Source organism: Cynocephalus volans, chromosome 10, assembly GCF_027409185.1.
Source record: "Cynocephalus volans isolate mCynVol1 chromosome 10, mCynVol1.pri, whole genome shotgun sequence".
Lineage (NCBI taxonomy): Eukaryota > Metazoa > Chordata > Mammalia > Dermoptera > Cynocephalidae > Cynocephalus > Cynocephalus volans.
Genome location: NC_084469.1, coordinates 817,372 through 834,638, shown reverse-complemented (window position 1 = coordinate 834,638; position 17,267 = coordinate 817,372). Strand labels below are relative to the sequence as shown.

The following is a 17,267-nucleotide window of genomic DNA, read 5'->3' as shown; positions in this document are numbered from 1 at the left end:
TACAGACTTTTTTCTTGTCTTTATCCCCTAATCAATACAGTATAACAACTATTTACATAGCATTTACTTTTTTTTTTTTTTTTTAAGATGACCGGTAAGGGGATCTTAACCCTTGACTTGGTGTTGTCAGCACCACGCTCAGCCCGTGAGCGAACCGGCCATCCCTACATATCGGATCCGAACCCATGGCCTTGGTGTTATCAGCACCGCACTCTCCCGAGTGAGCCACGGGCCAGCCCCTTGCTTTTATTTCTGATCTCAGTAATTTCTGTCTTCTCTCTTTTTTTCTTGGTCAGTCTAGATAAAGGTTTGCAAACTTTGTTATTCTTTTCAAAGAATCATAAATAAATAAACAAACAAACAAACATACATTAAATGGAAACAATAAAATAAAAGAATAAATTTGTCCTCTTGACTTGATGTTCCTAGACTCCAGCTGCCTGAAACTAGTGGATCTCCTGGACTGTCTTTCCAGCACCACCCTGTTTGCAAGAAGCTTAAAGGTAGCTGGTCTGATTCCATTGCTTGCCCAGGGCCTAGTGGTAGGGGTGGTGGCCTCAGGCCCACAGGTTTTGTAATCAACAGGACTCTCTGATGTGGGAACATGAAACGGGTGGAATGTTCACCTAATATAGTGACTTGTGAGAGGCAACTGGGATCCAAAGGGGGCCAGACAGAGAACAAGGTAATATCTGTGGGCCTATTCACCCTGGAAAGGAATTTCAGGTAGGTCAAACCCCACCTGTGTTCTCCAAAATTAGGCAGAAGGAAAATCTGGGGGAGACCGTTTGCTCAGAGTTGAAGATGCTAGAAATGGGGAGGGACTCCATCAGAGTGATGGTAAAAGAACAGGCATCCCCTTGCCCGGTTTCTAAAGCCTTCAAAGAGACCAGTGACTTCATTTATGTCCACTGCTTTATTAAAGATAGTCTCATAAGAGGAGAAGTAAACATGTCCCCAGGCCAACAGAGAATGTGTGTACGTGTGTGTATGAGAAAGAGACGTGTGAGGTCCCTGATCTGTGCTCTGAGGGGGTGGTCAGTCAGATGGGGCCTGGCCCAACCAATAAGGCAGATGAGGGTCCTTGTCCTGGGGGACCCACTGCTCCTGGGTGCCCCAGGAGATGTAGTCTGGCCGTGTGGCTGCATGGTACTCATCAATGAGTTGCTGCACAATCTCCCTGGACGTGTCCATCTCATTAAAGTTGTCCTTGAACATGTCCTCCTTGCGGAACTGCTCCAGGAATGCCTCCCGCTTCCTCAGCTTGTCGTACTGACGACAGGTCCTTTCAAAGAGCTTGGGGTAAACAGAAAGCAAGGGTGACAAAGAATTTTGAGAAACAATGTGGCCCAGAGAGCCAGGAAATCAAGGCTGGGCTGTACTACAGCAAAAAAGCTGGAAGCAGGGGCAACTGGGATGGAGAGAGGTGAGTCACAATCAGGAAACCAATTAGGGGAAAAGAGGTGCAAAATACGAGACTCACCGAGGAGATGCTGGTGTGGTTGGCCATCATCAGACCGCTAACACGGTGGGCTGAGGGCAGGTAGGGAGACTTCCTGGACAGGGCCACCTGGATGCTGGCTGGGCCCCAGGGGATGAAATTGGCCAACTTCCGTTCCCGGATCCTCTGCAGGCTCTTGTGGACCTGGGGTGGGCACAGGAATGGTGATGGTAGCCTCTCCTCTAGCCCTGCAGGTTCAGGGGGTAGAATTGAGGGGCCTCACCCACCTGGGTGGGGTCCACCTCTCCCTGGATGATGTTGAGGATGGCAATGTAGCAGTGGTTGGTCTGGCGGTCCCGGCCTGCGGACACCATCACGTTCTTGGGCTGTAGCAGCCGCCTCATGACATCTAGGACCGTGGTCTTCCTTACGCTAGCCACCTGATGGGACAGTGGGTCACAGGGACCAGGCCAGCACTCAGGGCACAGTCCATTGATTCATGGACAGAGAACAGCGGTCAACACATGTTCCCGTCAGACTCGGGGTAGGAGGGTCTCTGTGGGGAATGTCTTTAGATTCAGGTCTGTACTGAGTCTCTGCCACAGGATTACGGTCTTCGCCCTCCTCCGCTCAGCAAACTCGTGCCCTTGTGCAGTAGCAAAACCCAACTCCATACAACCCAAGCCCTGCAGGAGCCAAAGGCAGAGGGAAGACAGGAAGATGGGAAGACAGAGAGCATGTCAGCAAGAAAGCTGTAGATCTGTGCCTGAGCGCAGAGCCTCTGGGAGCTGCAGAGGGCAGCTCCTGGGGTAGTGGGGGGAAGAGAGAGACTAGGTTGGGGCCTGCCAGGTCCAGGGCCAGCCTGGCCTGGGCCACTGAGGGTTGCTCTTACTGACTGGTCCGTGGTGAGGGGGGTGTAGCCGGTCATGAGGAAGTGGAGCCGGGGTGTGGGAATGAGCGAGGCAATGAGGCCGATGAGGTCGTTGTTCATGTATCCAGGGTAGCGCAGGGTGGTCGTGCTGGCCGACATGATGGTGGACACCTGGGGGCCGGGGTGTCACTTCATAGGCTTTGGCCTGGATGAGCCTCCCTTCCCCAGATGGCCCTCCAGCAAGGAGGGTGTCCAGTCCAAAGGAGTCCAGGAGTGGGTAGTGGGTGCTCACCAGCTGGTTGATCTGGGAGAAGGACGGGTTCTGGATGTGCAGGCGGTCTGTGGCGATCCGGTTCAGGGCTGTGTTGTCCAGCACCACCTGGGGGGACAAAAGAGGGTGGCAGATTTATGGGAACAGTGAAAATAGGAAACCCGCCTGAACTTAGGCTCTGAAGCTTAATTTCCTTTGAGCCTCATGGCCAGAGAGTCCCATCTAAAAGGGACTTGCACAGGCCTCTGGCAAAGGAGGGCTCAGAATGGGCTTTTTAAATGCATGAAGATGAATAAGTCGACAGGGACACTGGGAGTGGGGAAAGGTAGCATCCAGGACTCACCACACAGTCTGCGTTCTGGGTCAGCCTCTTGAGCGTGAGGAGTGAGTTGTAAGGTTGTACCACCACGTCGCTCATCTCATCCTGGTTGGGAAACACTGAGTACGTCTGCACCAGCTTCTTGGGGTACCTGGTGGGGGTTGGGAGAAAAAGATCAGGGCAACAGACTGGAGCTTGGTGAACATGAGGTTCCCCAACACCTGTCTGGAAAGCAGCTAAATCTGGAAGGGGAAATTGGGTGGGTCACAGGATCAGTAGAGAAGGGAAACTTGACTTTTGGAACTCTGTAACCCCCAAGGGAGAAGGGCAGAGAGACATCTTAGGATCTAGAGTTCCAGCTCCTAATCTGGCCACACTCCCTGGACCTTCGTACCTGGCCCAGATCCTAGGCTCCAATTCCCACCACTAGGAGTGTGATTGGGTTCTCAGTTGTTGTAACTTCACTTTCTTCACTATAGGAGAGACTAGAAGGGCTCTTTCCTACTCCAGCACATAGGGATGTTTATCTGCAGGGCCTCCCAGTCACTTGGGAAACCAAGTTGGAGGACATGTCTCCTCCTAGTCCCCCAAACACAGACTTACCTGTCATTCAGCCGTTCTAAGAGATAGGAGCCCAGGCCAGAGCCTGTCCCCCCAGCGATGGAGTGACACAGCACAAAGCCCTGCATGGAGAATGGGCAACAGTGTCCAGGTATCTAGTAGCAGAATTTCAAACTGGACTCACCCCCCCACAATTTCTTTTTTTTTAAAAGATGACTGGTAAGGGGATCTTAACCCTTGACTTGGTGTTGTCAACACCATGCTCTCCCAAGTGAGCTAACCAACCATCCCTATTAGGGATCGGAACCCGCAGCCTTGGTGTTATCAGCGCCACACTCTACCAAGTGAGCCACAGGCTGGCCCTTCACCCCGCAATTTCTTGGACTCCTATCTTACTGAGCCCTTCCTTCCCCTGCGGTCCTTTTACATGTACAGCTTAGGAGACTCTGCCTTGTCTCCAGCAAGGCCCAGTAGCTTCTGTACAGTGCAAAGGGTACATGGGTGGGTCTTGTGCTGAATAGATAGCTTCTAACGGGTGTTGCCAAGACTTCCCTATGTCAGCTCCCACCAGCATTCCTGGGACACTTACCTCTAGACTGTCACTACCATCTGCCTCCCGATCTATGATGTCAAAAATGTCTTCGTGGATCTTCTCTCCCTGTACAGACAGACATGGGGGGTGGCAGAGTGGGATAGGACCATGTGATGAGGGTCCTGACCTCAGAATAGCCACCCTTGATTCTCCTTATAGCACCTGAAAGTACTTTTTTGTAGCATAGGTGCCCTGCCTTTTATTTTTAAAAGATGACCGGTAAGGGGATTTTAACCCTTGACTTGGTGTTGTCAGCACCACACTCTCCCAGTGAGCTAACCGGCCATCCCTATACAGGGATCCGAACCCTTGGCCTTGGTGTCGTCAGCACCACTCTCTCCCGAGTGAGCCATGGGCCGGCCCCTGCCCTGCTTTTAATCTACATTGAGAGGCAGTACAGCACAGTGGTTAAAAGCAAGCACTCTATACCCAGACTACCTGGGTTCATACATTAGCTGCAGCCCATTTAGCTGAGTGCCTCTGGGCACGTTACTTGATTTCTCTATGCCTGTTTCCGCTTCTGTACAATGAAGGTAATAATAGAGGTCCACAGACCCTTATCTAAAATCCTTGGAGCCAGTTATGTTTTGTAATTCAAAATATTTCAGATTTTAGAAAGATAATATGGTACATATATGTATATTAAATAAAACCCCAGAGGAGATCTGAGGTGCATTAATCAAATACATTAATATTTCTGTAATGAAAGGTATGAGTAATAACAATAAAATGGACAGAAACTCTAAAATAGTCTGTCTCCATTGAGATTTGGTTTTGCTGCTCTTTTGGCTTCAGAGCTTTTTGGATTCTGGAAAGGCAGATAAGAGGCTGTGAACCTGTAGTACCTCTGAGGTTTAAATAAGTTAACACATGTAAAGCACTTAGAATAGCCTGGCACACAGCACCAGCTAGTGCAGGTTCTTAATATTATGTAGTTAACTCCCTGCAGCCATGTCTCTCTCCTTCCAGCTCTCATACATCCTGATCTGGTTTCATCTCTCTGAGAAGTCACAGGGCCTGCGGCCACACAGGGACTTGTGGGCCCTGCCAGGGAATAGCAAATGACCTGGGAGAATCCACTGGCCCAGTTGTTGCCAGCTCCTCCTCCATGCTCGGACAGGTAGATGTTCTCTGGGTTGTACAGCTTGGCATAGGGGGAGTTGAGGATGGAGTGGATCACCCGGGGCTCCAGGTCCAGCAACACGGCCCGGGGGATGTAGTGCTCATCGTCCGCCTGTCAAGGGGAGTCCGGGAAGGGGCCCAATCGGCTAGGACCTGCCCAGTCCTCAGTCCTCCCAACACTGGCTCCTGCCGGCCCTCCCTCCTCAAGCCAGCCGCCTGGCCCTTTTGCCCAGCGGATTTCCCAGTACCAGGCCGCTGCCCTTCCCTTCAGGGACCCCCGGGCCACGGCCGGCCCTGGACAAGTCGCTGGGGGCACCTGGTAGAAAAAGACGTCCTTGCGGTCAGTGCCCTCGGTGGCGAATTCCTCCACGATGCCCTCGGGGCTGATACCATGTTCGGCGCACAGTTGTTTCCAGAACTCGAACCCAACTGGGGGGAGGAGGCGGGCGGGGGAGAAAGAAGATATCTGGACCTCGGCAGGTTCCAATTAGGAACTGGGGGGCGGAGCGCCTGGGTCCAGGAAAAAGAAGTGAAGCCCCAGGACTCGCTCCTGTATGCCAGCGACTGGGTAAGGAAGGACCCCTCGGGTTGGGCAACTGGACACTGGGTCACGGATGTCCCGCCTTTCGGAGAACTACAATTCTGGGAAGGACAGATGGAGTCCAGGATCTCACAGCGAGAGCCCATTGAATCTAAGGAACCCGGCTAAGTGGAGGGGCCGGAGGTTCGCTCACTCTGATTGCCGCACTGGCCCAACTGTAGGGTGATGATTTCCCTCGGCATCGCTCCTCAGGCTCGGGCGTTGAAGCTGCTCCCGCCAGCAACGCCGTCACAAGCCTGCCCGCTCGCTGTAAGACGCAGGCGCCAAATAATCCGCTCCACCCACGAGCTTTCTCCTCTCCAATGAGAACTGGGTTCTGGCAATGGCAGTTCCTTATTTATTTGGCTTCAGTCATACAGATTGCGCGTGCGCGGCTCCAGCCCGGGCTCCTCGCTCGGCGCGGGGTACATTCTTTGGCGCCGCGTCCTTCCCCTTCTCTGGGTGGACACGTGCTTGAGCCTGTGCGCAAGCGCACTGTGGGAGAGGAGGCCTCCTCCGCCGGACCACGCATCTGCGCAGTTGGTGTTATTGTGACTGGCGGCGGCCCCGGATGTCGTGGCTGCTGGGGGGAGATGGCGGAGGCTGAGAGGGTGGCCGCGGCCCCAGGCCCTGCTTTAGGGTCGACTTTCAGGGGCCGCCGAGCCATGTCAGGCTCCTGGGAGCGGGCCCAGCAGGTTGAAGCGGCGCAGCGGGCCCTGGTGGAGGTGCTGGGGCCTTACGAGCCTCTGCTGAGTCGGGTGCAGGCAGCCCTGGTGTGGGAGCGGCCAGCCAGGAGCGCCGTGTGGTGCCTGGGGCTGAACGCGGCTTTCTGGTGAGAGAACTGGACCCGTGGCAACCGTCCGAGGCGTGGATTCGTCAGGTTTCTCTAGGGCTCTACCTCTCGCCTGCTCTGTTTTCTTAGCTGCAGTGGCTCCTTCCTGTACCTGCCTAATTTTGCCTCACCTCCTTCCTCCATCCTGCCTCCAGGCTTTGGCACCCCAGTTCTTCCCAGGGCCTTCCAGCTGTCTTCCCTGCTTCACCTGCGCCCGCACCCACGTCCCGCACATCTGTGGGCAGGAGCTTCTGGTAACATCTTGAGCCGCTCTCAGTGAGCGAGAGCCCCTCTTTTTAGCCAGGGAAAGCTGTGTCCCTTTAAGGCAATTACCTTCCTTTTCTTGCCTGCCCAAGTGTGGTTTGAAGACTCCCTTCGGAGATTTTAGTAGTTACTGTTGGAGTGGAGGCGTGAGATGTTGAAAAGGTATCCATAGGTGTGATAAGAAAACAAGCTTGAGCGATTAGCATGAATTAGCATGTTAAGTAACCTCTCGATCAGTCAAGGAAGTTTGTGAAGTCTTGAGTGTCAGTGTGAGCCACCAAAGCAGCAACTTGAAAAATTATAAGCTTTTAAAGAACAGTTATGAAATAGATTGTGAGATTTCACCCTTTTCAAAGCCTCCATTGCCACTCCTCCCTGTTCCAAAGAATTAGGCATCCATAGCCACAGTTTATAGGCAAGGATATTGACGATGTCTAATAGTGTGTGCTCCTGAACTGGAAAAGTGGCACTATAAATACGCTTTAAGTATCTGTATGTGTCATGCTCTGTGAAAATGGAACTGCTGCTCCTGTCAGTTGTCATCATCTAAAGTGCACGTAGGTCTTCAGAGGATCTACCAAGCTTAGTTAGTTTGGATTTATTCATAACAGGGGAAGTTCCAAGGAAATTGACTTGTAGGGGGCTTCTACAGCTGAATGAAATGAGACTATTCTGGATAAACCTGAAACAACAAAGTATGTGGGTTTTTTTGTTTTTTTTTAATGTGTCTTTGCCAAAAATAGCTTTTCTATTAAAATTCTTGGTTTTAAAATCAAAACACACATTATCCTTTGTCTGAAAGATTTTCATTTTGCTGGAGAAGAACAAATGTTCCAAGTTCATTGACCGGAAGATAGTGTTCAGTTATTAAGTTAATCCTCTCCAAGTTTGACGGACAGCTGGGTTAAAGGTGTCAGAGCAGTCTCTGGCCTTTGTTGCTTCCAAAGTCTTTAGCAAACTTGATGATAAACTTTCCTACTACATTCTTCACTCATTTTTGATAGTGCTTCTTCTGTGACCCCCAGGTTTCAACTTCTCTCTCATTGCTCTCTGTCAGAAACCCTTAACCTCACTCAGGAGCGTTTATCCAGTCAAAACTTCATTTCCCACAGTCAGATTTGTACCCCTAGTAAGAAGGTTGGTCCTCATTAAGCCAGTTTGTATCAAAGGATGACTGGCTGATGGAAAAAAAAACGTTATCAGGGCTTAAATGAATATTAAACCAAACATTTATTAATGCAAATGATTTGCTAGCACGTATGTTGTTATTTTTGAGGAGGGACCTTTCACATGCCCCTTGCCTGAGAGAGATGTTTGAAGCAGAATGTGGGGTCGTGGTCTACACATAAGGAGCTGCTGTGACTGGGACACATCTTGAAATGTTACAGTTAGTTTTAATTTGCTGGTCTCCAACAGTGTTCACTTAAGCTTATTAATATGCTGTTTAAGACTCTCACTCAGAACCCCCTTTTGTACTCTGGGTCTCTTAAGGCATTGTCGTGATTGGTTATCTCTGGCATTTCCTGGTAGCTTGCCTGCTGTGTATCCAGAACACAGTTACTCTTTTTACATTCCCATCACACCAAGGAGGTGGGGGAGAGATATAAGAAAATGAGGGTGTGACTCATAAGACTGAAAGAACAGTTGAATGTGCCATTTATGGAGAGGACTGATACCTATGAAGGGTACAGACAGTGTTAATACCCCAGAGAATAGAGTATTCTGGCAGTGGAGTTCATAGAATTGTTTGGGGGAAATGAGCTTCCTTGGAAGGTAGTTTGAGGTTTAAAGTGAAAATTAGGCTTCACATTCCAGTACTGTCATAAATTGAGTATGAGTGTTGACATTTCACTTAGGAATGTTGAAGAGTGACTGTTTAGTTCTCAGATATTTTAAATGTTTAGGAAAGGGAGGAAGATCATTAGTTCAGGTCAGAAAAATCAAATCTGAAATACTTAATTTTTCTTTCATTACTTGTTTTGAATAATGGCACATTATTAACTGAAGTGTTTTATGCATTTTGAGGTATTAGAAGATTGAATAGGGGTACAAAAAAATCATCAGAATTCAGTGTTCTGTATTCTCCGTCACAGTTTTTCTGTACCTGTGAATGTGCCCTCTTACATCTTAAAAAACAAACAAACAAAAAACGTAAGAGAGAGATAAATGTAGGTACCTTGTCACTGTAGTATTTCAGGGCTTTCACTTTTTTTTTTTTTCAGGTTCCAGAGAAATTCTGGTAGCCATATCAGAGATCTTCCAGCTTAGATTTCTTCTGGTCACTGATCTGTTATTATCTCTAGGATAATAATAGGAATGTCAAGCCTTCCCTTCCAATAGCCTGTATTTTCATTAGCCTCAATACTATCTGTAAATGAGAGGCAACAAGAGTATATCCTGACAGGATCAGAAAAGAGCAAGTTCGAGTAACTTTTTGGTTTGATTCATACTATAGGAGATAAGGGGAGGGTAAATGAGCCCTGGAAATGTGTGTGAACTCCCTCCCAGCTCTCTCCTCCACTCCTCCTTCTACGAAGAGTACATGGTTCACAGAGGGCTAGATGACTGCTGAGCTCCTTTCCAGTGTTTATGCTTCTGAGATTCTAGGTGGGTGGTCTTTGAATTAGGGATATTGATTTAAGAGTAGTCCACGAGCTGATTTCCTTTTGAGGTCTCTGTTGGGATCTGCTTTAACAGTCACTAGTCTGAGTCAACCGTATTATACTTTTGGGGGTTATTGTGGAATCTTTTTTTTCACACACACAAAAAAAGTGTTCCCTCCCTCCCCCACCCCCCCAAAATAAAAAGACCTGAGAAATGATTCAGGATAGACAGCAATTCTGACTTAAAAGGTTAGAATTTGAGCAAAAAACAATAGTGAGGAACAAGAAACAAAAGGGAGGACCTATGTAAGTAGAGACACTTGTTCTGTGAAAAAAAATCTACACATCAAATTTCAAATGAAATTTATTGAGCAGTGTTTCTAATGATAGTCTTTGAAGGGTTTTTCTTGTTGATTTTCGTAGCCAGAAAGACTTCCAAGGATGCCTTCACTTACTTTGCCTCTCTTTGCCTTCAGTATTCCATCTGTCCTAATTGTAAAGTTGGGTGGTTTCTCTCCATTAGCAGTTAGCTGGTTTCATTTCTGCTTTTGTGCAAGCAACAACTATCATTACATTATACAGGTTGGGTTAATTTTTTCCTTCTAATTTGCCAGTAACTGGCTCATTAAACAGACTGTCACAAGTACTATACAATAATGGGCTTTTTGTCCCTATAGGATGGGATGCTTTGTTCTGAAGTGCCACTGAGACAAGCCTACTCTGTAATAACAAAGGAACCTAGAAGTAGTATCTTCTTTGATTGAAAATAGAAATGTGGTCATTCCTTTATTTATAATTATAGCAAGCTCTAATTTACCTGTACTAATAATGAGTATCCACATTATAGTTAATCTCCAAAAGATTATGTTACCTCTGGGATTTCTCATTATCTTTGTGAACACCAGTTTTCTATTCCAAGGGATATTTTATTTAGACTTGTAATTAGATTTTAGCCCCTGACAAACCATATGGACAGTTTACAAAAGGAAAAAAAAACAGAAACAATGAATATATAAAATTTCAATCACTAGTAATAAAAAAATTCAAATATAAATGGCAATGGGTTACTAATTTCTGCTTATTAAGTTTTTAAAAATGATAATACTTAATTCTGGGGTAAATACGGAAAAATAGGCATATAGCTGATAGGAACATAAATGGGACATCCTTTCTGGAAGGTAATTTGCCAACATATATTAAGCTACTTAAAAAGTGAATACCTTTTCTAGGGCTGGAGGAAATGGGGAGTAATTGCTAATGGGTATTGGTTTCTTTTAGGGTAATAAAAATGTTGTAAAATTATATAATGTTGATAGTTGCACAACTCTGTGAATGTACTAAAAACTGTTGAATTAGACTATTTATTTATTTTTGTTTGTTTTTGTTTTTGAATTAGACAATTTAGAAAGGTGAATTTTATGTTATGCAAACTGTATCTAAATAAGCTGTTATAAAAAAAAGTTAATGCCTTTTGACCCAGTAATTCCACTTAAAGTGGTTAATTACAGACAAGGACAAAGATTTATGCTCAGTGATCTATAGCTCAGCTTTTCTTTGTTACATCAACAATTGGAGGGCTAGCAGTTTAGCTCAGTTGGTTAGGGTGCGGTGTTATAACACCAGGGTCAAGAGTTTGGATCCCTGTACTGACCAGCAACCAAGAAAAAAAGAAGGAAACAGTTTAATTAGGGAAAGGTTTAAAAGACTAGTGGTATATATGTATACTGCAGTTATTTTAAACCTTTTAATGCTTTTCTGGTTGTATGGGAAAACATGTCTATGTATTACCAAGTGAAAAAAGGTTTTTAAACCAGGTATGCCATATACTTCCACAGTGTTTTTATATGTGAATTATTTATTTTTTTTAAAGATGACCGGTAAGCGGATCTTAACCCTTGATTTGGTGGTGTCAGTACCACGCTCTCCCAAGTGAGCTAACCAGCCATCCCCATATAGGGATCCGAACCTGTGGCCTTGGTGTTATCAGCCACACTCTCCCAAGTGAGCCACGGGCTGGCCCTATGTGAATATTTTTTTAAATGAAGGAAATAATCTCTGTTCACATTTTACAGCATGTGTATGGATGATGAATCATTTTTTAAACTTTATTACAGAAAATTTAAAACATATACATAAGTAGACAGAATAATATTTTGTCCCACCATGCAGTCAGCTTCAAATTTTATCTATCCATGTCTGATTTTGTGTCTTCTGTATCCCAGTTCTTTTCTACCTCTTGTTTTGAGGCAAATCCTGTGTGTCATATCATTTAATCTGTAGGTATTTCTGCATGTGTTTCTGAAAAATAGACTTAAAAAAAACACTACCATTATTACTTGAAAAAATTAATGATTCTACTCAGTGTTCAAACGTGCACTCTTATAAATATTATAAATGATACTTTGTTTTTATAAAAAAGTTTGGGTTAGGATTCAAGTAAAGTCCATGTATTGGGATTCTGCTGTGTTTTGTTGAAGAAACCCTTTTGTCATGTAAAGTGTCCTACAGACTGGATTTTGCTGACTGCATCCCTGTGGCTTAGCATGTCCCCGTGTTCTCTGTATTCCTGTAAATTGGTAGTTGGATCAAGGCTTGGTCAGATTCAGGTTCACAAAATTTTATTTTGTCAAAGCTATTTGACAGATAGTAATGTACTAGTTTTATTTTACTTTCTTCTTTAGCTATTATATTTTCTAAACTTTCTCCAATAAACATGCTTGCCTTTGAAATAAAAAATAAATATCATTAAGAAAAAATAGACTGTGAGCCAACAATGGATAGAAGAAGTAATGGGCTATGGCAGTCCCCAAATTGACTGTATTTGTGGTTGTTTTACTAAATTGGAAAGTTCTCAGGTTGATTATAGTGGCTGGGCAAGGTTTTATGTGTCGTCTTATCAAACTTCTACACTGTTACATCTGCTTATGAATTTTTTGGCTTCCTTGAATAGACATTACAGGACTAAACTAACCCAGAGGAATCCTCCCTTATTTTCTCCTATCCCTTACCTATATTAATCTCAAAAGTACTTTATCTTTGATTGTTTTATCATTGCATATAGTTGCAGAGGTTTTTTTTACTGGTGGACTTCCGAGTTACTTATATAAAATGGCACATCTGATGTGATCTCATATCTAACACACATCAATCTGAGATTGATATTATCTCTTTAGGAATTTTGTATTGAGGGCTGGCAGGAAAGGAGGACTTATCAATATTTTTTGGTATTTGATAGTCAGACCCCTAAGTAATTGTCTAGTTACCTTGGAAGAAGCAACTCTGGTTTTTTGAGGTGATCTTTCCATTAAGTTTTTATCTCTTTGGAAGAAACTATTTTCTCAAGAAATGTTATTTTATACCACACAGAAAAACTCTTCTTCCTCTGAAGTTCTTGCAGCAGCTTGTTCAAGAAAAGGATACATCTGGGCCTAAAATTGATTTATGAACCAGGATTAATCTTGTTCAGGAAGATGCTCACAATTTTAGCTATCATGACCCAGAAAGTACACCCTGATTAAAACTCTTCACTGGCTTACCTTCATCTGCAGGATAAAATCCCAATACCCTTTATCATAAAAAGCCCTTTATGATCTGACTCCTGCTTCTCTTTCCATACTGATCCCCTTCCTCTGTTCTTTATATTTCATTTCTATCAAACTGCTTAAAATCCCTTAAATATAACTTGCTAGCTTGCTCTTCTCCCTATCTGAATGTCCTCTCTCTTCCCCACACCCTTTGGCCCTGTTTTCTTACTGTTTATCTTTCAAATCCCAGTTTAGATGTCCTCCTCTTTGTCATTATTACCTTGTCATGTTAAATTGTAAACACCCCTCCCACACACACGCACACAGAAATACACTTGAGAGTTAGGTTCATGTCTTATTCTTTTCTGTAACTGGGCTGCTTACCACAAGGCCTGGGCATATAAAGGCATTCAATAAAAGTTCATTGAATTGAGTTGAAGTATAGTTTATGAGAATGAAAGGTGAGGGTTATAATAGGCTACCAAAATAGTCCACATCTTGGAGAAACAGTATTTTTATTGCCATCATCTTTGGAAAACCAACTTTCTTAGGAGAGCTTAATATCCTTTCCCTTCACCAATTTCTATTTGTGTTAGTGATCGTGCTCGGGGAAGGGTAGATTGCAGGCAGTCTGGATTGCCTCCCTAGACAGCTCTTTTGAGTACTCAGGGGAAAGCAGCAGTCGCACCACTTGCTGCTGTTGGGATGGGGAAGGAGCAGGGCTGGGGCGCAAGAAACTCTAGAGCCCTTATCCTTCCTTGGCCGTGTTAAATTTGCAGTTGGCTGTACAGGGATTGAAGGGTATGACTTTGTGGTCCTCTGTTCTGTGTGGACAGGTGCTTGGGAAGGGCAGGGTGTATGTGACTCACTGGCTAGGGGAGGCAGACCAAAGCCCCCACCTCCTTCTTCCTTTGCTCACCACACAGTCTGCGTTCTGGGTCAGCCTCTTGAGCATGAGGAGTGAGTTGTAGGGCTGGACCATCACGTCGCTCGTGTCTTCCTGGTAGGGAAACACCGAGTACGTGTGCACCAGCTTCTTGGGGTACCTGAGGGTGAGAAAGGGGGAAAAGGGGAGGGCACACAGCGAATTGGAAGGGCCCCCATCACCGCCCATCTCTGTACATCGAGGTACATCAATGCGCATCTGCCCATTTTCTAGGGAAAACAGGGACCAATCTTTTCCAAGTGCCACCAATCTCTTATGCAAAAGTGGTGAGGACAGAACTGAGTCTTCAGAACCAAAAAAGATAAGCCTCAAGCATGAAAATCTGTAGATCCCTTCCCTTCCCTAAGTAAATCCCCTGTTCCCCAAGTTATTTCTTCCAAGATGTTCCTTGGGTAGGTCTGTCCGTAAGACCCAAAAGGGGGTAGTGGCAGACTTTCCAGCTCAAGAGGAAAAAGTGACTAAAAGGAAAGACATTACCCAGGGAACCAGGGTTAATGCCATCTTCCCAAACACAGGCTTACCTGTCATTCAGTCTCTCCAGGAGGTAGGAGCCCAGGCCAGAACCTGTTCCCCCAGCAATGGAGTGACACAGCACAAAGCCCTGTGTGTATACAGGAAGAAACTAACTCAGTTTCTCTAACAGTACTCTCACAACTCGCTTCTGACACTAGATGTGTGGGGGGGGTTTTCTCCACACAACAAGCAAGCAACCAATTCTGCAACAGACACCAGCTGGATGTCCTCTGATTCAGTTCAATTCTGGCACTATCTCTAGAGTGTCCCCAACGCACGATGGTTTGACTCACAAGTTTTCAATTTCATGGTGGGTTTATTGGGACACAACCCAATGTGTTTTGACTTGGGATATTTTTAAATTATAATGGGTTTTTCCAGGATGAAACCCCACTGTAAGTCAAAAAGCATCTGTACCTGAAGATAGCGTCAGATCCCACAGGTTGAAGGCTCAGTCCCAAAAGACTGCCCTCCACTTCCGATGGCAACTGCAAGTGGCATGTGCCTCTGACAAATGGCTATAAAACAAAAAGCTATGGGGTTCTGCTCTAGAGTGGCAACAGTGTCCCAGGGTAGAGTTCCTTGTGCTGAAAAGAGATATTCTCCAGAACCAAAAAGCTATGGAGTTCCCATTACACCCTCCTAGGGTCCAATTAATTTGCTAGAATGAAGGGCCGGCCCGTGGCTCACTCGGGAGAGTGCAGTGCTGATAGCCCCAAGGCCACGTGTTCGGATCCTATATAGGGAGGGCCGGTTGGCTCACTGGCTGAGTGTGGTGCTGACAACACCAAGCCAAGGGTTAAGATCCCCTTACCGGTCATCTTTAAAAAAAAAAAAATTGCTAGAATGACTCACAGAACTCAGGAAAACACTGATGTTTATTGGTGAATTATAAAGGACATTTTAAAGCATATAAATAAACACCAGGTGAAGAAATACATACTGTGAGGTCTGTATGGGTCCCAGTGCAGGAGCTTCCATCCCCATGGAGGTGGGGTGGCCACCCTCCTGGCATGTAGATGTTCACTTTCCTGGAAGCCCCCTGAACTCAGCCCCTTTGGGGTTTTATGGAGGCTACATTACTTAGGCATGATTGATTAAGTCATTGGCCATTGGAGGTCAATTTAACCCCTCCACCTCCTCAGAGGTGGGGGTGGAGCTGTGAATTCCAACTCTTACAGCACAGGGTTGGTTTCCTTGGCAACCAGTTCCCCATCACATCACCTGTTCAGGCCACCTCCTGCTTTTTCCCCAGCACTCTTCAGTCTCTCCCACCCCTATAGGGAGAACCTCACCTCTAGACTGTCACTTCCATCTGCTTCTCGGTCTATAATGTCAAAGATGTCTTCATGGATTTTCTCACCCTGTATAGTGACATGGGAAGGGAGGGTCAGGTCAAAGGTTCTGTAGAGTGTCTCTTCTCAGCGCCAAGAGCTCTACCCTGGGACATGGTTGCCACCCTGAAGCAGAGCCTCAGATGTAGCCCTCAACTCCAAAATACTACTTTGCAAATGATTTGCTCGAAACTTGCATAAACCTCTCCCTGGCTGTCCCTCTGGTCAGGGTATCTCTTTGACTCATTTATTTTCAATCTGATCTGGTCAAATTCACAGATTGCTTGAGCCTGGGGCAGGAGTACCCAAGGGTCTCTGGAATGGTTCCCTGGACACCTGAGAGAATCCACTGGCCCAGTTGTTGCCAGCTCCTCCTCCATGCTCGGACAGGTAGATGTTCTCTGGGTTGTACAGCTTGGCATAGGGGGAGTTGAGGATGGAGTGGATCACCCGGGGCTCCAGGTCCAGCAACACCGCCCGGGGGATGTAGTGCTCATCGTCCGCCTGTCAAGGGGAGTCCGGGAAGGGGCCCAATCGGCTAGGACCTGCCCAGTCCTCAGTCCTCCCAACACTGGCTCCTGCCGGCCCTCCCTCCTCAAGCGAGCCGCCTGGCCCTTTTGCCCAGCGGATTTCCCAATACCAGGCCGCTGCCCTTCCCTTCAGGGACCCCGGGCCACGGCCGGCCCTGGACAAGTCGCTGGGGGCACCTGGTAGTAAAAGACGTCCTTGCGGTCAGTGCCCTCGGTGGCGAATTCCTCCACGATGCCCTCGGGGCTGATACCATGTTCGGCGCACAGTTGTTTCCAGAACTCGAACCCAACTGGGAGAGAGGGGGAGACACCTGAGTCTACTTGAGTCCTAAGGCCTGAGGAGCCCAGCTGTAGGCTCAGAGGCTGTCACACTCAAGGGTGGACCCAAGACACCTGGGTCTCTGAGCCATCACAGCCCAGGGCTGAGGCACAGCTCTCGGTCTGGGTCATCATACGCAGTAGGGCAGGAGACTCATGGAAGGGAAAGAGGGACTAGTGGATGCCGAGCTCTTGGGTAGGACCGGGAAGAGGCAGACCCAGAGACCGGAGGGGCTCAGGGCTCGCTTGCTCACTCTGGTTGCCGCACTGGCCCAGCTGCAGCGTGATGATCTCCCGGGGCATTGCTCTTCAGACGTGGGCACGCCAGCCCCGGCCCTGCGGGAGTCACGACTGAGACGGAGGCCTGGCAGCCGGGCGCGCAGGACGTGGGGAGCGCGCGCTCTCTCCGTCTTTTGACGCGCGTGCTCGGTTTGCACGTGTGCTGTGTCGGCCTCCACTAGGCCAACAGGCCAGGGAGCCCAACCTGGGAATCATTTTATCCCACAGCAGTGGCGGCTGGAATTCAGCACAGGCGCAGAATGAGGCCACGCCCCATCCTGGCCACCGCTCCGTGCCTGCGTGGTGAGACGGCGGTGGCCGCAGGGTCGCAACCTGTGGGGGCGGGGAGGGGCGGGGCTGGGGAGGG

General features: G+C 47.1%; 2 protein-coding genes across 2 annotated transcripts; one reads left to right on the top strand and one right to left on the bottom strand.

The window, feature by feature from the left end:
- Positions 1-1,038: 1,038 nt before the first annotated feature.
- LOC134389597 (tubulin gamma-1 chain-like) lies at positions 1,039-5,960 on the bottom strand. The gene is made up of 11 exons (XM_063113162.1): positions 5,912-5,960; positions 5,494-5,606; positions 5,122-5,289; positions 4,053-4,121; positions 3,506-3,585; positions 2,927-3,053; positions 2,605-2,691; positions 2,334-2,483; positions 1,729-1,881; positions 1,484-1,645; positions 1,039-1,296 (listed from the first exon to the last, which is right to left on the bottom strand). Exons 1-11 carry the CDS (start codon positions 5,958-5,960, stop codon positions 1,039-1,041), a joined length of 1,416 nt encoding a protein of 471 aa, XP_062969232.1.
- A 321-nt stretch (positions 5,961-6,281) lies between these two features.
- On the top strand, positions 6,282-9,371 carry LOC134387036 (reticulophagy regulator 3-like). Its single transcript, XM_063109252.1, has 2 exons — positions 6,282-6,589; positions 9,309-9,371. Exons 1-2 carry the CDS (start codon positions 6,351-6,353, stop codon positions 9,313-9,315), a joined length of 246 nt encoding a protein of 81 aa, XP_062965322.1. The 5' UTR covers positions 6,282-6,350; the 3' UTR covers positions 9,316-9,371.
- Positions 9,372-17,267: the final 7,896 nt, after the last annotated feature.

Excerpts from the sequence above, each read along its gene's own strand:
- LOC134389597 (XM_063113162.1), bottom strand. The coding sequence starts at position 5,960 with ATGCCGAGGGAAATCATCACCCTACAGTTGGGCCAGTGCGGCAATCAG. Across the intron at positions 2,692-2,926 it reads CCCAGAACGCAGACTGTGTG|GTGGTGCTGGACAACACAGC; the intron begins GTGAGTCCTGGA and ends TTGTCCCCCCAG. Across the intron at positions 1,646-1,728 it reads GAGAGGTGGACCCCACCCAG|GTCCACAAGAGCCTGCAGAG; the intron begins GTGGGTGAGGCC and ends TGCCCACCCCAG.
- LOC134387036 (XM_063109252.1), top strand. The coding sequence starts at position 6,351 with ATGGCGGAGGCTGAGAGGGTGGCCGCGGCCCCAGGCCCTGCTTTAGGG.